This window comes from Mirounga leonina, unplaced genomic scaffold (assembly GCF_011800145.1).
Source record: "Mirounga leonina isolate KUSES-001 unplaced genomic scaffold, KU_Mleo_1.0 Mir_200, whole genome shotgun sequence".
NCBI classification, from domain to species: Eukaryota; Metazoa; Chordata; class Mammalia; order Carnivora; family Phocidae; genus Mirounga; species Mirounga leonina.
This window is the reverse complement of record NW_023270503.1, coordinates 15,928,086-15,949,947: the sequence shown is the minus strand read 5'-3', so window position 1 is coordinate 15,949,947 and position 21,862 is coordinate 15,928,086. Positions and strand designations below refer to the sequence as shown.

Genomic DNA, 21,862 nt, shown 5'->3' with positions numbered 1-21,862 from the left:
TCTGACCCTCCCCCCTCTCTCTCTCACTCTCTCAAATAAATGAATAAATAAAATCTTTAAAAAAATAAAATAAAATTGGGTAGACAAATCTACCCACTTTATTTACGCTTTATTCTAATTGCTTTAGCAATTCTAGTGCCTTTGCCTTTCCTTATAAATTTTAGAATAATCTTCATCTATATCTACAAAAATCTTGTTGAGGTTTTTATAGGAATGGTGTTAAACCTATATATCAATTCAAGAATAATTGTCATGCTTACTATGTTGAATCTTCCAATCCATGAAAACATTATGTCTCTCCATTTATATAGATCTTTGATTTCTGTCATTAGCATTGTGTGGTTTTCTGCACAGAAACCCTATACATTTGTCATTAGATTTACACCTGTCTTTCTTTCTAGCAATTGTAAATGGTATTGTGTTTTTAATTTTGATGGCCGTGTGTTCTCTAATATATGGAAATATGATTTATTTTTATATGTTTATCTTGTGTCCCATGACCTTACTGAACTAAATTATTATTTTTAAAGATTTTATTTTTAAGTAACCTCTACACCTGACGTGGGGCTTGAACTTGCAACCCTGAGATCAAGAGTTGTATGCTCTACTAACTGAGCCAGCCGGGTACCCCTGAACTAACTTATTAATCCTAAGAGAGTTTTTGGCATATGTTGATTCCTTGGGATTCTCTATGAAGGCAATCATGTCATCTGCAAATAGGGACAGTTTTATTTCTTCCTTTCCAATCTGTATGCCTTTTCTTTCTTTTTCTTGCCTTCTTGTGCTGGCTAGAAGTTCTAGTACTATATTGAATAAGAGTGGAGGGAGTGGATATCCTTGCCTCATTCCCAATCTTAGGGGAAAACATTCCATTTTTCTCCATTAAGTTTATGTTTGCTGTAGATTTTTGTAAATGTTCTCTATGAAGGTGAAAAAGTTCTCCTCCATTGTTATCTTCTGAAAGTTTTTATCATAAATGGATGTTTAATTTTGTCAAATGCTTTTTCTGCCTTGATTTATATGATTATATGATTTTATCCTGTTACTATGATGGATCACATTGGTTGATTTTTTTAGAAAGATATTATTTATTTATTTGTCAGAGAGAGAGAGAGAGAGAGAGAGCACAAGCAGGGAGAATGGCAGGCAGAGGGAGAAGCGTCTCCCCACTGAGCAAGGAGCCTGCCCAATGTGGGACTCAGTTCCAGGAGCCACCCAGGTATCCCTGATTTTTGAATATTGAACCAGCCTTACATTCTTAAATAAATTCCATTTGGGTATGGCAAATAAATTCCTTTTATGTAATGCTAAGAAAGAAAGAAAAGAAAGAGAGAAAAAGAAAGAACAGACTTAATATGGAGTAACTTGCCCCCACAGCAAGCTAAAGCTTAATTGCAGAAATGTGACCTTTATTTTTTTAAAAGATCTTATTATTTTTTAAGATTATTATTTTTATTTTTTTAAAGATTTTATTTATTTGAGAGAGAGAGAGAGTGAGAGAGAGAGCACACCGCAGGGAGAGGGGCAGAAGGAGAGGGAGAAGCAGGTTCCCCTCCAAGCAGGACCCCTGAGATTATGACCTGAGCTGAAGGCAGACACTTAATTGACTGAGCCACTCAGGTGCCCCTAAGATTTTATTTTATTTATTTATTTATTTATTTATTTATTTATTTATTTATTTTTATTCTTATGTTAATCCCCATACATTACATCATTAGTTTTAGATGAAGTGTTCCATGATTCATTGTTTGTGCATAACACCCAGTGCTCCATGCAGAACGTGCCCTCTTTAAAACCCATCACCAGGCTAACCCATCCCCCCCCCTCCTCCCCTCTAGAACCCTCAGTTTGTTTTTCAGAGTCCATCGTCTCTCATGGTTCGTCTACCCCTCCGATTTCCCCCGCTTCATTCTTCCCCTCCCGCTACCTTCTTCTTCTTCTTCTTCTTTTTTTTTTTAACATATATTGCATTATTTGTTTCAGAGGTACAGATCTGAGATTCAACAGTCTTGCACAATTCACAGCGCTTACCAGAGCACATATAAGATTTTATTTTTAAGTAATCTCTATACTCTACTTGGGTCTCAAACCCACAACACTGAGATCTAGAGTCACATGCTATACTGACTGAGCCAGCCAGGTACCCCAGGTATGTGCCCTTTAATAGTCAATCTGAAATCTCCTGATCAGCACTAGTTTAAGTAATCTGCATGTTAAACGCCACCTCCCCACCCAGCCCCCAAGAAAGGGGATCTTGCCTGAAACGATATATTTTTTTCTTTTGTTAATAACTTCCTTGGTCAGAGGTTTCTGCCTATAAAAAGCCTTAAATTTTGTACAGCTCCTTAGATCCCCTTTCTATCTGCTAGATGGTATCCCGTCAGATTCATGAATCATTGAATATAGCCAATAAGATCTTTAAAATTTACTCAGTTGAGGGGCACCTAGCTGGTTCAGTTGGAGGAACGTACCAACTCTTGATCTCGGCATCATAAGTTCAAGCTCCTTGTGGGGTGCAGAAATTACTTAAATAAATAAAACTTAAGAAAAATAAAATTTACTCAGTTGTATTTTATTTTTTTAACACACCTACCAAAACATACAACATTACTGTTATTTCAGGAAATTACCTTACGCCCCTTCCCCCTGTCAGTGTCTGCCCTTTTTCCCGGAGGGGCAACCATAGTTTGTAGTTGATGTTTACACCACTGTTTTTGTTTGTTTGTTTTTAAGTAGGCTCTACCCCCAGCGCGTAGTCCAATGTGGGGCTTGAACTCAAACTCTTGAAATCAAGACCTAAACAGAGGTCAAGTTAAACACCCAACCAAATGAGCCATCCAGGGGCCCCATACACCATTGTTTATTAGGCAATACCCTGGCTCCTACCTGTATCCCCATCACCCGTACTGAATAAGCCCACCCCATGATTTAAAGTTGGAGCGCCTGGGTGGCTCAGTCAGTTGAGAGTCCGGCTCTTGATTTCTGCTCAGGTCATGATCTTAGGATCGTGAGATCCATCCCTGAGTGGGGCTCCCTGCTCAGTGGGGATTCTACTTGAGATTCTCTCTCCCTCCCCCTCTCCCGCTGCCCCTTCCCCTGCTTGCTCTCTCTCTCTCCCTCAAATAAATAAATCTTAAAAAAAATAAAGTCTACATTTGTAGACTTTCATACAAGAGGATCACTTCTATTTTATCTTAGAGAAATAATCCCAAAAATACCATACGGAAAATATATTTACTATAGTGTTATTTTTGCAATGAAAACACGAAACCCTGAAAGTCTAGCTCTAGTGGAATGATTAAGAGTATTTGAAGCTTTCATCTAAAACTAATGATGTAATGTATGGGGATTAACATAAGAATAAAAAAAAAGAGTATTTGAAGCTCTGGTGACACAGACCAACTTGGATGCTTTAGATAGGAAAAACTTTGACAATGTTTTTGACATAGTTATTTCTGTTTAACTAAGGGTGTAACCTGTATGTATATTTTTCAAATGTTCCTTTAGAAGAGGCTTATCCCCAGTACCCTCGTTATGACATTTAACACATTCCAGGACCAACCCAAGCTAAAGCTTAAGAGAACCTGCTTGCCTACTTCTTTTCTCTGGCCCAAATCTCAGTGCCCTTGCCCTTCACCGGCAGGACTGTCATTTCATAAGGTTGCAGATAAAAACATCTGTCCATTTATGAGAGTCAGGAGGAGAGGGATACAGAGGGGAACAGGAAAAGGAGTCATTATCACATGGGCTTTGTTTTTCTGTTTCATTTTCTATCATATGCACTTTTTGAAATAGAGTATTCAGCAATAACCTGACCCTCACACTGTCCTTGTATTATCTTGTGTCCTAGTTCTACAAGGTGAGTTACTCAGTATATCCTAAGGGGGGGGGGGGGGAAGACCGTTACACACACACACACACACCCCCTCTACCATTCATTTCCTCCCTTCTCCTACCCAAACCTACAATTCCCTCTTTCAAATGACTGTTGTGGGGGCACCTGGGTGGTATAGTCTGTTAAGCGTCTGCCTTCAGCTCAGGTCATGATCCCGGGGTCCTGGGATCGAGCCCTACAGAGGGCTCCCCACTCAGCAGGAATCTGCTTCTCCCTCTCCACCCTGCTTGTGTTCTCTCTCTCTCTCTCAAATAAAATATATATTTTTTAAAAAAAGGACTGTTGTGAAGACAATGTTAAAACAGAATTATGTGAATGACAAATTATCAACACAGAAAAAAAACAATAAAACTTTTTATCGTTATACTTAAAAAGATGAAGACCAGAGAAAAATATATCCCAAATGCCAACAACGGTTTTGTGGAATCTAAATTTTTTTTTGTAATTTCAAAATGTCCACGATATATGTAATTTTATAGTTAAAATAATATTGCAGCTAAATCTGTGAAAATGGAACCGCAGTGTTCTACGACCAGCTGGATCAGGCTTCATCTGCTTGGAGGAAACGCAGGAGCTTTTGAAATGCCAGGGCTATTTCGGGGGAAGGAAGAGATGAGCCCGGCAGGAAGGACGGTTCTCGTGGTTATTAGTCCGTAGGGTTTCAGTCCTGTCCCACGATCCGACCTAATCAAATGCATTAAACGCCTCAACTTCTCTGATTCGTCCCCAAAACGGCAGAGGAGGACGTGGTGGGGCAGACAGAACACCCCGAGCGCCGCCCCTCGCCTCCGGGTGGGCCAGACCCGCAGAGCGCGACCGGGACACAGACGGCCGTCCGCCGCCCGCCGCCCGGGCCCCGCCCCGCCCGGGCCCCGCCCCGCCCGGGCCCTGCCCGGGCCGCTCAGACAGGCCCCGCCCCCGCCCGGGCCCCGCCCCGCCCCGCCCGGGCCCCTCAGACAGGCCCCGCCCCCGGCCCGGTCCTGGCCAGGCCCCACCCACCGTCGTCACGTGGCGGGGCGCGGGTTTCGGCCTGCGGCCGCTGCTCCACCCGGTATTCGCCATGGAGCTGGTGCCCCGAACCTCTCCCGTGTCTCTGCTGTTGCTGCTGCTTCTGGGCCTGAGCACCGGTAGGTTCGGGCAAAAGGTGCATCAGCGGCCGGTACCTCCGTCTCTCTCCAGGGATGAGCGTCTATTAGTGGATTTATGCTTTTGAAAGCAAATCTCTTTCCCCCAGTTTCTACCTTGCGTAATTATACTGCTTTAGAACCTCGCTCTCTTTCCTTCCTTCCTTCCTTCCTTCCTTTCTTTCTTTCTTTCTTTTTCTTTCTTTCTTTCTTTCTTTCTTTCTTTCTTTCTTTTCTTTCTTTCTTTCTTTCTTTCTTTCTTTCTTTCTTTCTTTCTTTCTTTCTTCTCCTCCTCCTCCTCCTCCTCCTCCTCCTCCTTCTCCTTCTCTTCTCCTTCTTCTTTTAATGCTAAGTGCTTTTTCTACCCCTTTCTGGCCCTGAGTGCTCTGGTTCTCCTCTCTTCCCTACGCCTAGGTAGAAGCAGTTGTGCAAAATACCTGACTTGGGGAAACTGCTGATCGATGAGGTTTCCACGATCCTAAGTCCACCTCCCTTTTCCTGCGGTGATTGGCTGCTAAGCGGGATTAATGAGGACTTTTTATTTTGAGCTGAAACATGCGGTGCGAAGGACCCTGAAAAACCAACCCTACCACGATTGGGACGTTTCATTGAGATGAGGTCTTTCTCTCTCTTCTTAACAGAACAGACAGCATAACATCTCCCCTCACTGCCATTCGTTTTGACAAAAACAAAATCGTGTTTAATAGGATGACTTGCAAATCGATTTTCAGTCTTTCAGCAAAATGTTTCGTGGTCTGAATCAAGATCAGAGAATTCGAACTGCCCGCCAACTTGCCTTGTGATCTTTGGCAAACTGCTTAAGAGTTCCCGTCTTTCCTTTTATAAACTGGGGATCATCTGGCCCTTCAGCTTGGGTCTGGGAAATGTTGTCAAAAATGCCCCCCCCCCCCCCCCCCGATTTTAACAGCGGTCACTGCCAGGGAAGGGAGGAGGGCCAGCGGTTAAGTCAAAAGGGACCCGAGCCGTATCTGTCATGTAATCTTGGGTCACTTGTACAGAGAATCTTCCAGCCACATCTATGATCTAGCCACTCTGTTTTGCTCTTCAAGCCACTTTCTGGTTTTCTTAATCTATATCCTTCTCACTTACAAAACCCCATTGTCGCCTCCTCTACTCCCTTCTCTTCTTTTTGAGACCAGTGTTTGTGCTTTTCCTTGCCACGGGTTCTTGAAATTTAAGAAAAGAGGAAGTAGAAGGCAAGAAACTCCCATCATGGGGAGCCCATTATCTTTGAACAGCAGCCTTTTCTTACCCACAGAGGGGTATTTGAGAGAAACAACTAACTTGAGAGTTGTTACTTTAGCAAAGGTGACATGGAAAATGTATTGAACCTCCTCTTCTTGGATACATATTTTGCAGATGCTACAAAGTTAACTAGGGAAAATTGGAGCTGTGGGATTAAAGGATATATATATATATATATATATGTAGCTTTTGATCTATGGAGTATCTTTCGATATTTGGAAAGCCAAGTTGCCTTCCCCAAAACTGATGTCAATGTGCACTCTTGCCAACAGCGCTGAGGACTGGTCTCCTGTCTCCTTGTGGCCATTGGGCACTTGCCATTATTTTTTTTATCTATCAAATAAGCAAAGATTTTTTTTTTAAGATTTTATTTATTTGGGGCGCCTGGGTGGCTCAGTCGTTAAGCGTCTGCCTTCGGCTCAGGTCATGATCCCAGGGTCCTGGGATCGAGCCCCACATTGGGCTCCCTGCTCGGCAGGAAGCCTGCTTCTCCCTCTCCCGCTCCCCCTGCTTGTGTTCCTGCTCTCGCTATCTCTCTCTGTCAAATAAATAAATAAAATCTTAAAAAAAAAAAAGATTTTATTTATTTGACAGAGAGAGACACAGCGAGAGAGGGAACACAAGCAGGGGGAGTGGGAGAAGGAGAAGCAGGCTTCCCGCGGAGCAGGGAGCCAGATGTGGGGCTCGATCCCAGCACCCTGGGATCCTGACCTGAGCCGAAGGCAGACACTTAACGACTGAGCCACCCAGGCGCCCCTAAGCAAAGATTTTTTTAGTGACCTCATATTGGTTTGATTTTCATAGCTGAATATTAATGATGTTAACCCTTTTTTCACATATTTATCAGACATTCAAATTTCCTTTTCATAAATTATTTCCTCAGAGCCTTGACCCATTTAACTATTAGGATCTTCCTTTTTGAAATTGATCTACACAAGTAAGAAAAATCACTCTTTTTCATATTTGTTGCAGATCTTTCTTTGTTGTATGCCTTTTAATTTTATTTCTGATGTACATAAATTTTGTTGTACAGAAAATATAACAAGTCTCTGTCCTCAACTTTTTTTTTTTTTTTTAAGATTTTATTCATTTTTCGGGGCACCTGGGTGGTTCAGTTGGTTAAGCGACTGCCTTCGGCTCAGGTCATGATCCTGGAGTCCCTGGATCGAGTCCCGCATCGGGCTCCCTGCTCAGCAGGGAGTCTGCTTCTCCCTCTGACCCTCTCCCCTCTCGTGCTCTCTTCCTCATTCTCTCTCTCAAATAAATAAATGAATAAAATCTTAAAAAAAAAAAAAGATTGTATTCATTTTTCAACAGAGAGAGAGACAGCGAGAGAGGGAACACAAGCAGGGGGAGTGGGAGAGGGAGAAGCAGGCCTCCCGCTGAGCAGGGAGCCCGACGCGGGACTCGATCCTAGGACCCCGGGATCACGACCCGAGCCGAAGGCAGACGCCCAATGACTGAGCCACCCAGGCACCCTGTCCTCAACTCTTTTGATCTTTTCCTTTATAGTCTCTGGGGTATGCTTACAGCACTTCCCCATCCAGAGATCAAAAAAACATTCAAATATATATATATATATATATATATTTTAAAGATTTTATTTATTTATTTGCGATAAAGTGAGTGAGAGAACACAAGCAGGGCGAGCAGCAGGCTGAGGGAGAAGCAGGCTCCCCACTGAGCAAGGAGCCTAATGCGGGGCTCGGTACCAGGACCCTGAGATCATGACCTGAGCCCAAGGCAGACGCTTAACCGACTGAGCCACCCAGGCATCCTCAATTATATTTTTATATTATTTTTAATATCTAAATTTTAAAATTGAAATACTTGATCTGCTTGAAATTTATTTTGGTTTATAGTATCAAGTAAGGACCTACATTTTTTTTCTCCTTCACAAAAGCTAACAGTTGCCTCAGCATAAGATAGTGAATATTGGTCCCTCTCATTTGGGATACCTCTTTAATCATATATTAAATGAGATATAAAGGCTAGCATTTTGCATTTTGTGATTTTTCTTTTTTTCCAGAAATGTGAATCAGTCTTTCTTTTTTTTTTTTTTTAAAGATTTTATTTATTTATTTCACAGAGACACAGGGAGGGAACACAAGCAGGGGGAGTGGGAGAGGGAGAAGCAGGCTTCCCGTGGAGCAGGGAGCCCAGTGTGGGGCTCGATCCCAGGACCCTGGGATCATGACCTGAGCTGAAAGCAGATAGATGCTCAACGACTGAGCCACCCAGGTGCCCCTGAATCTGTCTTTCTAAAACAGAATTGCAAAAGTGTTTCATGCTTATTGTTAAAAATCCAAATATTACAGGGGGTGCAGAGGAAAAAGTGAAAGCCCTGACCTCCGATGCCACTATTAAGTTTGGTTTGCCTTTTTTTTTTTTTTTTAAGATTTATTTATCTAGGGGCGCCTGGGTGGCTCAGTTGGTTAAGCGACTGCCTTCGGCTCAGGTCATGATCCTGGAGTCCCGGGATCGAGTCCTGCATCGGGCTCCCTGCACGGCAGGGAGTCTGCTTCTCCCTCTGACCCTCCTCCCTCTCATGCTCTCTGTCTCTCATTCTCTCTCTCTCAAATAAATAAATAAAATCTTTAAAAAAAAAAAAGATTTATTTATCTATTATAGAGAGAGAATGGGTGGAAGGGGCAGAAGGAGCGAATCTCAAGCTGACTCTGTGCTTAGCATGGAGCCCAGTGCAGGGCTTGAACTCACACCCCTGAGATCAGGACCTGAGCTGAGATCAAGAGTCAGATGCTTAACTGACTGAGTCACCCAGGCGCTCCTGGTTTGCTTTATCATAACCGAAGTGCTTTTCCTTATCTCCACAATATGTTAGAGTGAGTAGAGTGCCTAAAATAGAAACCATATCATCTCCAGTTTATCATGGCCATCTCTGCGGGCTTGGAATTTACCTGGATGTTACACATTCTTTGGGACAATCACGTTGTGCTTCTGTTTCAGGAGCAATCACCGACCGGCCCACAGAGGAGGGAAAGGAAGTATGGGATTATGTGACCATCCGCAAGGATGCCCACATGTTCTGGTGGCTCTATTATGCCACTAACCCTTGCAAGAACTTCTCAGAACTGCCCCTGGTCATGTGGCTTCAGGTAAAAGTGGCTTGGCTGCCTGGTCAGGTTTCCCCACTTAACCACTTTGGTTGCTCTTAAGAACTCACGGTTCAGCGGTGAAGGACTGATCTGATCCAGCGGCCAGTGGGGGGTCTCCTAGGCTTGGGGCTTTGGTGTCCTCCTGAGGCAGGCAAAGGCAATGGTATACCAAGGGGGCCAAATCATAGAGTGATTCTAGCCTTTGCAGGGGTTTTCTTATATTGAACCCAGTCAGGGGCAGGATGCCTTCGTGGAAGCTCCTAAAGACACATTTGACTCTATGCCGACAGAAATGTTTTAAAAGAATCCAAAGCAAAGGCTGAGGTACTCTGAGCAGCCCTCCCTCTCCCTCTTCTCCCAGTCCTTACTCGACCCTAACTCCTCACCCCCAGAAAAGCTGATCTTTTGAAAGGACTCACCCTTTTGTACCTTAGTATTAAATGTTGTACCCTATCCTTCTCCCTGAGTGTGTTTGCATTTTAATCTTGAGCTCTGATTGTAAGATGGAAGGCAGGGAGCTGGTTGAAGGGTATTTGGGGGCAGGCAGAGGATCCTTTCTTGCCTTCCTAAAATACCTGTCCAGAGGTGGCCCACACCCACCTGGAAGACCAGCCTCTAGGGAGGGGTTGAGGAAACTTGCTTCAGCCTCTGGAAACTGGACGTATGGCTGAGATTGGGCTCCAGGTTGCTCATGGTAAATAGGGTGTCCTGTTACTCCCCTCCATGGGATGCAAATGTCACTTCCTCCCAGAATGTCAGCATTCACAGGCAACCTACCAGTGCCCTGGGCTTGGCCTCCTCAGCTAGCCCCTACAGACTTTTCTGGTGAGACAGAGCTCAGAGGAGCCCTTTGCAGGGAGGGCCATTTCTCTTGTAGCATTATCACAGCTGTCTCTTTTGAGGGCTGGAGGGGAGGCCCAGCCTGAGAGTGCAGATATGAAACCGTCTGAGAAGAGATCCCGCATGTGTATCCCACAGGACTTCTGTCCACCCCCGGGCTGCCGGAGGGTTCCGTTTTCTGAGCTTTGGTTTTTTTTTTTTTAAAGATTTTATTTATTTATTTGAGACAGAGAGAATGAGAGAGAGAGAGCATATGAGAGGGGGGAGGGTCAGAGGCAGAAGCAGGCTCCCTGCCGAGCAGGGAGCCCGACGCGGGGCTCGATCCCAGGACTCCGAGATCAGAACCCGAGCCGGAGGCAGCCACTTAACCAACTGAGCCACCCAGGCGCCCCGACTTTTTTTTTTTCCCTTTAGATTTCCCTATACAAATAGCCCTGGCTTCTCTTTTGCCAGAGCTATTCCTTCCATGTTTGTGTATCTCCCTTTCCTGTCCATCTTGCTCATGCACTGGGAGGCAATATCCTTTTATTCAAGGCCTATCCCCTCGGCTCAGCTGGCCCCTGAGACTTTGTCCAGAAGAGTACTGACCATGCTTTCCCCTGACCATCTTCTGAAGGGCCTCCCTCCCTTGCTTAGCCCTTCACAACCCACAGGACCTCTACCTCTCATGGTTGGGCCCCAGCACCAAGCTCTGGTCACAGTCCTGCCCTGCCCTTGGTCCTGGGTGTGCACAGTTTTGGGTCCTCCCCGCTCTGGAGACTTTTTTGCATTTGTTGAATTCTATCCTGGGGATCCTCGTGATCAAATTGCCCCTCAGTCTGCATCCCTTGTCAGTCCGCAGGGACACTGAGGAGAGGGTGATGGGGTGGAGAGTCACAGGACCCCAGGTCCAGGCCTGGCAGACCCCTAATTGCTGTGCTCCTTCCCTGAGCCTTAACTGCTCATCCTGGAAATGAGAGGCAGTGGACAAGGTGTTTTGAAGGTCAGCGAGCCCCGTGGCAGGCCAGGGTTCAATCTCAGAGGATCAGAGGTAGGAAAGTTCCCTCCGGGGCTCTTAGGCCACGTCTTTTCTTCCTATTTATTTATTTAAATTTAAATTTTATTTTCAAGTAATTTCTACACCTGACACAAGGCTCAAACTCACAACCCTGAGATCAAAAGTCGCATGCTCTACGGACTGAGCCAGCCAGGTGTCCCTGGGTCTTTTCCCTTTGAAGGGGCTCTGTTGGTACAGACACGCTGGTTCACCGGGTCAGTGAGGTCTTTTGTATAATGTTGTCCCAGCCATTGCTAAATCATGAATTGTATTCTAAATGTGGTTGCCGTTATAATGACTAAGATTTGACTGATGTTTTCTCTGGGTTTATTTTTATTTTCTCTTCCGCAGGGTGGTCCAGGCGGTTCCAGCACTGGATTTGGAAACTTCAAGGAAATTGGGCCTCTTGATAGTGATCTCAAACCACGAAGAAGTACCTGGGTACAGTGAACACAGCCCCTAAGTGCAAGTGCCCTGTGGCCTCCCCAGGGCTGAGGCCCGCCCTACCCCATTCTGGGTGGGGTCACAAGTCTAGCCATCCTGCCCTGTCCCTTTCCCCATGTGTCCTGGGGCCTTGCGCACTTGTCCACTTGCTTCCTCTCTGGCCGTGCCACATCATTGAGCTTTCCCTCCACTTGGTGGCAGAAGCCTATTCTAGCTGGCACCCTGGACTTTGACACTTCCTACATCTTGGCCATCTCTCTAGTCCAACTGCAGGGTCCCCGCCTCCGGCCACAACCCTCAATCCTGTCCCCTCTCCTCTCGCCTGCCTTGCTTCTTGACTCCATCAAGACCTCAGACCCCTTGTCCTCTGCCCTTCTGGTGTCTCTCTAGTTCTGTCTCCCTCCCTCCCTCATTCTTAGTTTCACTTCCTGCCGTAACCCCTCGCTGCTCAACCCCTGGCTCCTTCATCCTTCTCCCGGAACAGCCCTGCCACCCCCAAGCTTGGGTCAGCCCCACTGTCCACCTGCTTGGCTCCTACTCCCAGGTGCCCAGCCCTGGCGGCCAATGCCGTAGCAGGTGGGGCTGTTGCCTGGCTGTGGGGTTCACCCGGGCTTAGGGCCGCCTCTGCTGTGTGCTGAGACTCTGCTCCCCTCCGTGTCTGACCTGTCCCCCTGCCTCCCGGGAGAACAGAGCCGTCCCCTGTGACCAGCTATGCCCTGTCCTCGCTAGTAAGTGCTTTACCCCTCTGTCCCCCAGTCTCGCTCCCAGAACAACACCTGAGGCTCCTCTCTGCTGACGTCCTTTCCTCCAAGAGTCCACTCAGTTACTACCTTTCTCTATCCTTATGCCGTCTCTAGGCTCTCCCTGGGATGCGGGCATGCACAGGTTTTCCCCAGCCTACTACACCAGCCCCTCCAGCTCCCGCGCTTCCTTTTTTTAAGATTTTATTTATTTATTTGACAGCGAGAGAGGGAACACAAGCAGGGGGAGGGGCAGAGGGAGAGGGAGAAGCAGACTCCCTGCTGAGTGGGGAGCCCGATGTGGGGCTTGATCCTAGGACCCTGGGACCATGACCTGAGCCCAAGGCAGATGTTTAATGACTGAGCCACCCAGGCACCCCGCTCCCGCCGTTTCTTAAAAGAATTCTTTATCCAGGCAAACCTCGGAGATACTGCGAGTTCGGTTCTGGACCACCACAATAAAGCGGGTCAGATGACTTTTTTTATTTCCCAGGGCATATAAAAAAGTTATGCTTACCCTATACCGTGGTCTGTTCCACAGGCACTGATGTGATGTGTAAAAAAACAGTGTACGTACCTTAAGGGAAAAGGGCCCTATTGCTAAAATGCTAGCCATCATCTGAGCTTTCCGTGAGCAGTAATCACTGGTTACAGAACACTGTAACAAGTACAGTTTTAAACAGTTTGAAATATTGCAAGAATTACTAAAATGTGGCCCAGAGACATGAAGTGAGCAGATGCCATTGGGAAAATGGTAGCGGCCGACTTGCTTGATGCGGGGCTGCCCACAAACCTTCGATTTTTAAAAAGTGCAGTAAAATGAGGTATGCCTCTGTTTACTGCTGTCTAGTCATCTTTACCTCCTATTTATGCCTTCGCCTAGAGCTTTCTGGGCTGGGGGCTGGGGCTGGGGGCAGGAGAGAGTGGGTGCTAGGGAATCCAGAGCACATTAGCTCTAGGACACAGCACACGGATCTCCTCCATGGCCGCGGTGAGGTTGGGCAGCCCCGCGCTAACCCACCTGGCTCTCTCCTCGTAACTCTGCTGGAGCTCTTGTCCCCAGGGGCATGCTGGCTTCCCAATCCCAAGGCCAGCAGATCCTTCATGGGATTCTTTTCATGGATTTCTTTGCCACCCTGTTGGCCTTTCCCGTGCCTTGGATGTTGCTGTGTCCCGTACTCTGTCCTTGGTAACATTCTCTTCTGTGTGTTCTTTGGGCAGCCCTGTCCTCTCCAACTGCTTTAATGACACATAGAAGGTGATGATGACTCCCAAGTCAGTATCTCCAGCTGAGAACTTTTGGCCCCAGAACTATTTCTCCATTTGCTTCTGAGATGTCTCCATGTCGATGTCCCTCATACATCCTCTGTTCAGCATATCCCAAACTATATTCATTAGTACACCAGACCCTCTGCCCATCCACAAAACCAGCGAACTCCAAGTGTCCCAGTCAGGTGCCTAAGCCAGAAACCAGAGAGCCATCCTTGTCTTCTCCTACCCCTCACCCCGCTCTTCCAATTGGTTTTACCTAAAAATGAATTCTTTTTTCTTTTTGAAAGATTTTATTTATTTATTTGAGAGAGAGAGAGAGAGAGCACGAGCAGGGGGAGGGAGAAGCAGGCTCCCCACTGAGCAGGGAGCCCAATCCCAGGACCCTGAGATCATAACCTGAGCTGAAGGCAGATGCTTAACCGTCTGAGCCACGCAAGGTGCCCCTAAAAATTAGTTCTTAAAATACAGCCTTATTGAAATATAATTCACATACCATACGACTCACCCATTTGAAGTATACAATTCAGTGGCTTTCCATATATTCAGAGTTTTACAACCATTACCACAATCAGTTTCAGAACATTTTCACTACCTTCCCATCCCAGAAAACCTCATAACCCTTAGGTATTAACCACCAGCCCCTCCTTAGGCCACCACCAATAACTTCCCGTCTCTACAGACTTGGCTGTGTTAGCTATCTTATAACTATGGAGTCATACGGTATGTGGCCTTTGGAGTGTGGCTTCTTTCATGTCGCATGATATTTACAAGGTTCATCCATGTTGGATGTGCCACTGGTCCCCATTTTGTAAGGCTGAATAATAGTCCATTGTGTGGATAGACCACAGTTTGTCTCTTCATCTGTTGATGGGCACCTGGGTTGTTTCCACCCTTTGGCTCTGATGACGAGTGCAGGGGATACTGGTGGGCAAACATTTGTTTGAGTTCTTATTTTCGGTTTTGGGGTGCGGGGGGAATCTACCTCAAAGTGGAATTGCTGGGTCATATGGTAACTCTATGTTTAACACCCACGTGCTAAGATTCTTCATCCATCCCTTTTCCGTCCTCTCTAGTGGCTGCTTTCAGAGTGCCTTTCCAATAGAAATCACTCCTTAGTTTAATATCTTTCGGTTCCCAGAAGATCAGAGCCAGATTCCTGGGCATAAACTGGTCTCTGCCTACCTCCTGCCCCATTTCCCAACGTCTGTCCATGTACACACTCCCTTCAGGCCCTGCCTGGACAGTTCCTTGGCTTGGACCTCATTCCTTTGGCCCCTCATTCACATCTAGCTTCCTTTACTCACATCTACCATTTAAGACTCAATGTGAGACCACCTCTTCCTTAAGGTCCCCTCTGAGCCCTTGGATTCTCTTTGTCTGTCTCCTGCTGGTCCTTCGTAAGTGCAGTTTACTTCTGCCTCAGGGTCTTTGCACATGCTGTTCCCTTAGCCTGGAACATTCCTGAACTTGCTACATGCTGTAGCAGAGTGCCACACTGGCTTGTTTGCAAGTTTTCCAGAACTCAGAGCATAGCACAAGTCAGGCAGAGAGCCTGGATGAGAAGTGAGGAGGCCCGGGCCTGATGCTGCCATTACTTGTCCAGCTTTGTGACCTTCTTTGGACAAGTCCTGGGTTTTTTCTCAACTTTAATTCCCTGATCAGTAAAGGACATGGCTGGACTGTGTCACCAGTGAGGATCCTTCCAGACCGGAGATTCTATAGCTCTGAGCCACTTTGGAAAAGGTATTAGGGTAAATTCTGTACTTGGCGGTGTACTGGAGGCCAGGCTTCTGTGGAAATTGGATTCATCTTGAAGAAAACTGCTATGTGATATTCAGACCTCGGTGGGACTGTCACTGCTTTGAGCCGAGGCTCCAACTGATGCCGCGTGGTTCTACCTGAGCCAATGGATTACGTTTAGGATGCCATATTGTGTGAAAAGTGACAGCTCAGATGCTTTGGTCCCTGTGTGTATGTTAATCTTTCCTTCTTAGCTCTTCTTTTCTTTGCCTTTCTTTGCCTTAGTAGTCTTATGTTCCTGGTCCTTCTTATTTATTTTTTTAAGTAGGCTCCAGGCCCCATGTGGGGCTTGAACTCACAACCCTGAGGTCAAGAGTTAACAAAGCTCTACCAACTAAGCCAGCCAGGGGCCCCTCCTGTCCCTTATTTTTTGAAATCTCTTTTAGCAGTAGGATCATAAGTGCACTGCTATCTTCACGTGCATGGGTTAACATGCATAGAAGATGGTGGAAATAAAAAATACAACATAAAAATAAATTTTAAAAAAAGATGGTGGAAAGATAGTCGGTGGCTAACTGAGTGGTTGTACCACTTGACTTTCCTCTGTGACGTGTAGCTCCAGTCAGCCAGTCTCCTATTTGTGGATAACCCTGTGGGCACTGGGTTCAGTTACGTGAACAAGAGTGATGCATATGCCAAAGACCTCGCCACAGTGGCCTCAGACATGATGGTTCTCCTGAAGACTTTCTTTGATTGCCACAAGGAATTTCAGGTGAGCAGTGACTCGGGGACAGGTGAGCAAAGGGGCTAGCAGTCACCCTGCTGCAGCCATCTGAATTAACTTGTTTCCCCAAGAGTTCAATGTCCAGCCATTATCAGAGAAAACTTTTCTGCACCCGAGAGCAGGTTGTGGCCTTTTGTTTCTATCATCTCAAAGTGGTTTTGAGCTTGAAAGAATGACCTTAGAGCCCAGTATTCTAATCAGATATGGGGGAAAAGACCAAGAAAAGCAGATTTGTTTTGTCTGGCCATTACATGTGGTAGAAATTTGAAATTAACTCATGTGGGGGAAAAAAAAAGGCATCAGGGATATTTATTCTTTGTAAATTCCTTTTCTTGCTAGACGATTCCATTCTACATTTTCTCAGAGTCCTACGGAGGCAAAATGGCGGCTGGCATTGGTCTAGAACTTTATAAGGTAATGGGGAAAATGACTTTGTTGTTTGGTTTCAGACAGACACTGATTCTGTTTCTTTCTATATCACCTGATACTGAATGTACTTTGAGTGGGACTTTGTATAAAGTCTAATAATAACCACAAAAAGTTTCAAAGAGAACAGTGAAGGTTGCCCTAGCAGATGTGGAACAAGCTATAAAGAAAGCTACAGCGAGTAAACCAATGTGGTACTAACGTAGCAGCAGACTAGCGGATTAAATGCGGCAGGATATGATGTGTACATAAGTGTATGTAAATAACGTGTCATGCATATGATCATATGGCATTGTCATATGCGATGATAAGATGGCATTTCAAATCATTGGGCTGCAGGTAGAATATTCAATGAATCGTATGGAAACGAACGGCTCTCGCTTTGAAAAACCGTAACGTGGAATTCTTTCTTTCATGAAACATCAGTTCTAGATAGATTAAAAATCTAAACATAAAAATCAAAACTGTAAGAAAACCTGAGGCTTTCCTTCATTTTTAAAAATTTTTTATTTTCTTTTAATTTTTTTTAAATGTTTTATTTATTTATTCATGAGAGTCAGAGAGAGAGACAGAGAGGCAGAGGCAGAGGGAGAAGCAGGCTCCCTGCGCCCGATGCAGAACTCGATCCCAGGACCCTGAGATCATGACCTGAGCCGAAGGCAGATGCTCAACCATCTGAGCCACCCAGGCGCCCCTATTTTCTTTTAATTTTAAATAATTTTTTTTTTTAGAGAGAGAGAGTGAGTGAGTGCTCGTGAGCCAGGGAGAGGGGGAGGGACAGAGGGAGAGAGAATCTCAAGCAGAGTCCATGCCCAGCACAGAACCCAACATGGGGCTCCATCTTACAACCCCAAGATTTTGACCTGAGCCTAAATCAAGAATTGGACACAATGGACTGAGCCACCAAGGCACCCCTGAAGCTTTCCTTCATATGATGGAACACCCAAAAGCCAAAAAGGATAAGGTTGACATATTTAGACCACATTCAAATGTAAAACTTAAGAGTTCCATAGATAATTTCAAAAGATGTATATATATACACACACAAATATATGATAGAAAAAGTATTCATATTGATAACTATAAAAAAGGACAATATCCTAGTAGTGAATTGGCAAAGAATATAAACAAGCCATTTATAGAAAAAAATGTAAACAGCCCATGAAGATAAGACAAATGCTCAACTTTCGTTAGTAGCTAAATCTGTAAGGCTTACAAATATTTAGAGATTGAGGACACCCAGTTTTGGTAAGAAGTCAGGGAAATAAGTGCTCTCCTGCACTCTTGGTGGGAATGGAGATAGGTAAGTCATTTTAAAAGAGCAATTAGGCAGTCTCTGTCAACTTTTAAAATCTATATGCCCTTGGACCCAATCACTTCAGTTCTAGGAACCTGTCCTTGGGAATTCTTTTTTTTTTATATAATTTTTTTTTTAAAGATTTTATTTATTTATTTGAGAGAGAGAGAACGAGAGAGAGCACATGAGAGGGAGGAGGGTCAGAGGGAGAAGCAGACTCCCTGCCAAGCAGGGAGCCCGATGAGGACTCGATCCCGGGACTCCAGGATCATGACCTGAGCCGAAGGCAGTCGCTTAACCAACTGAGCCACCCAGGCACCCAAGTCCTTGGGAATTCTTAAATGTGTGTGTGTCAGAGGATTTTTTTTTTCTTTAACTTTTATTTATTTATTTATTTGAGAGAGAGAGTCAGTGAGAGTGTGGGATGGTGGGGGAGCAGAGGGAGGAGAGAGAATCTTTTTTTAAAAATTTTTATTTATTTATTTGACAGAGAGAGACACAGCGAGAGAGGGAACACAAGCAGAGGGAGTGGGAGAGGGAGAAGCAGGCTTCCCGCCGAGCAGGGAGCCCGATGCAGGGCTCAATCCCAGGACCCTGGGATCATGACCTGAGCCGAAGGCAGATGCTTAACGACTGAGCCACCCAGGCGCCAACACATCTTTTTTAAACACATTTTTTTTGTTTGAGGACAGCTGACACACAATGTTACATTAGTTTCAGGCATGTATCACAGTGATTCACTTTCTCTATAAGTTATGCTATGGAAAACACAAATATAACTTTTGACTCTCCCCAAACTTACCTACTAATAGCCTACTGTTGACCAGAAGCCTTACTGAGAACATAAACAGTCGATGCACATATTTCATATGTTACGTGTATTAAATACTGTATTCTTACAATAAAGTAAGCTAGAAAATAAAATGCTATTAAGAAAAATGTAAGGAGGAGAAATACATTTACATTACTGTATTGTATTTGTTGGAAAAAATCGGTGTATAAGTGAATCCGCGCAGTTCCAACCTGTGTTCAAGGGTCCACTATATATTCTTTTTTCTCATTTTATACAAATGATAGTATAGTCCTGAGGCATCCATCTCTCCCTCAAGGACCACCTGAGGAGGCCCGCCACCCTTCAGTGACTGCCATGTGGACAGTGACTGTTGTACCCCGGTCCCCCCCCCCCCACTCAACCCCCCAGCACCTTGTTAGAAATCCCAGACTGCAGGGGAAAGAGTGCCAGTGACCCTGGGAAAGAAGCTCGGGCCGCACCAGACCCCACGCACATCCTGCCAGCACTCTTGAAAACAGTAGAGAGAAACTTGAGCCGTGCTTCCTCATTCTGCAAATGGCAGCAGGAAAGAGTTACTCTTGCTCTCTACTGGGTCTCTTAGGTCTTCGGATATCCAGGGAGTCTTAGAAAGGATGGGCAGAAGTTTTCTGTGCTTGGGAGAGGTGCATAAAGGCTTGGCTCCCTCCTGCTGAAGAAGGGACGGAGGTCCCTGGGTTCCCTTGGCAAGAATGTTTCTGGGCTCTTCTTTCAGGCCATTCAGCAAGGGACCATCCAGTGCAACTTTGCCGGCGTCGCTTTGGGTGACTCGTGGATCTCCCCTGTTGGTAAGTACACAATCCTCAGATACTTCTTTACTCCTTTTCTCCATCCTTGCCTGGGACTTTGGGCTGTGTGGTGCAGATCAGAAAACAGGGAAACAGGATTTTCTGGGTCCTTAGAGATGTCAACACAAAAAGTGTTAACCCCAGAGGTGTCCAAGAAATTTGGGGATGAGAACTCATTTATAGAGCTCCCTACCGTGGACTGCTGCTGGCCAGACTGAATTCTCTTATTTGATTCTTACACCAAAAGAATCACATTTTACAGTTCAAGACTTTTTTTTTTTTTTAAGATTGGGAAGGGCAGAGGGGGAGAGAGAGAGAATCTTAAGCAGGCTCCATGCCCAGCGCAAGCCCACGGCAGGGCTCGATCTCACAAGCCTGAGATCATGACCTGTGCCAAAATCAAGATTTCGATGCCTAACTGACTGAGCCACCCAGGCACCCCTACAGTTGAAAACATTTTATTTTTTATTATTATTATTTTTTTTAAAGATTTTATTTATTTATTTGACAGAGACACAGCGAGAGGGAACACAACAAGGGGAAGTGGGAGAGGGAGAATGAAAACATTTTAAAGACTAGAGAGGTGATGGAGTTTGCCCTCTGACACACAGCATGAGTGGCCTGGTCAGGATTCAAACCCCAGTCTGTTGGTTATTTGTCACCGCCACTAGAATGAGCATTTGGGGTGAAATTCCCGTGTGTTGCTCACCATGGTGATGAGACAAGGTTACCATTAGGTCCTGCCACTCAGGTTCATAGTTTCATAACCAGAGTGTCCTCTTTGGGAGTACAAATAAAAGTTGTTTGTGATGCAGACATCTGGGGTGTGGCTCCCGACATCTGAGAGAGTCACGTTGGTGGGGTTAACTCTAACACAGGATTTCTAAATCTCAGGACTATTGACATTTTAAGCCACATAATTCTTTTTTTTTTTTTTTAGATTTTATTTATTTATTTGACAGAGACAGAGACAGCGAGAGCAGGAACACAAGCAGGGGGAGTGGGAGAGGGAGAAGCAGGTTCTCCGCTGAGCAGGGAGCCCGACGTGGGACTCAATCCCAGGACCCTGGGATCATGACCTGAGCCGAAGGCAGTTGCTTAACCAACTGAGCCACCCAGGCACCTAAGCCACATAATTCTTTGTTGTGGGCGCTGCCCTGTGCGCTGTAGGATGTTAGCAGCGTCCCTACCCTTTAGATGCCGGTATTCGCACCCCGGTGTGACACACACAAACTCCCCCAGACCACGCTGGGTGTGGAGCCTGCTTAAGATTCTCTTTCTCGGGGCGCCTGGGTGGCTCAGTTGGTTAAGCGACTGCCTTCGGCTCAGGTCATGATCCTGGAGTCCCGGGATCGAGTCCCGCATCGGGCTCCCTGCTCGGCAGGGAGTCTGCTTCTCCCTCGGACCCTCCCCCCTCTCATGCTCTCTGTCTCTCATTCTCTCTCTCTCTCAAATAAATAAATTAAAAAAAAAAAAAATCTCTTTCTCCCTCTCCTGCCCCTCCCTCCCCACCCCCTAATCCCCACTCCCTGTTCCCGCACGTGTGCTCTCTCTCAATTAAAAAAAGAAAAAAAGAAATCTTCTGCCCAGATCTGAATCCCTCCTTTCAGATCCACTTCAGTTCTACCCCTCCATCCCAGGAATACTCTGTTTTTGAGAGAGAGATACTGTTAATTTATATGAACAATTATTAATTGCTAGGTAGTGGGCATGTGCGAGGTGCTAGGAAAGGTGCACAGGCATGCTCCGTGTCCTCAAGAAGACCTGCACAGTTCAAGATGGTAGCTGTAGCCATATGCCACTAAATTGACATTAATTAAAATACAATAAAAATTTAACTCTTTCAATTGCACTATCCACATTTCAAGTGCCCAGTAAGCACATGTGACTATTGACTTGTCCTGGACCACATAGATAGAGAATATTTCCATCATTACAGAAAGTTCTGTTGCACATCGGAGGTTGGCAGACTACAGCCTACAAGTTGAGTCTGTCCTGCCACCCTCCTTTGGTAGAGAAGGTTTTTACTGGGACACTATCATGCCCATTCATTTACATGTTGTCTGTGGCTGCCTGGAGGCTGTTGCAACCGAGTCGAGTCGTTGCAACAGAGGCTGCCTAGCCTGCAAAGCAAAAAAGGTTTACTGTTTGTTCCTTTATAGAAAAGTTTTGTCCCTCCCTGGTCTAGATCAAGCAGGGAATGGGGTGCACTGGAGAATTGCAGACGATTCTCTATGTCAAGAAACTAAGGCACAAGGGCGCCTG

The 21,862-nt window shown here is 45.5% G+C and overlaps 1 protein-coding gene across 1 annotated transcript in view; it reads left to right on the top strand.

Annotated features, from left to right (window-relative positions):
- The first annotated feature begins 4,915 nt into the window (after positions 1-4,915).
- SCPEP1 (serine carboxypeptidase 1) overlaps positions 4,916-21,862 on the top strand; it is a 28,681-nt gene continuing 11,734 nt past the window's right edge. Inside the window, exons 1-6 of the mRNA XM_035026778.1 lie at positions 4,916-5,022; positions 9,253-9,401; positions 11,629-11,718; positions 16,090-16,245; positions 16,597-16,671; positions 19,525-19,597. Coding sequence (XP_034882669.1) covers positions 4,956-5,022; positions 9,253-9,401; positions 11,629-11,718; positions 16,090-16,245; positions 16,597-16,671; positions 19,525-19,597 — 610 coding nt within the window. The 5' untranslated portion in view covers positions 4,916-4,955. The remainder of the gene's footprint in view (positions 5,023-9,252; positions 9,402-11,628; positions 11,719-16,089; positions 16,246-16,596; positions 16,672-19,524; positions 19,598-21,862) is intronic.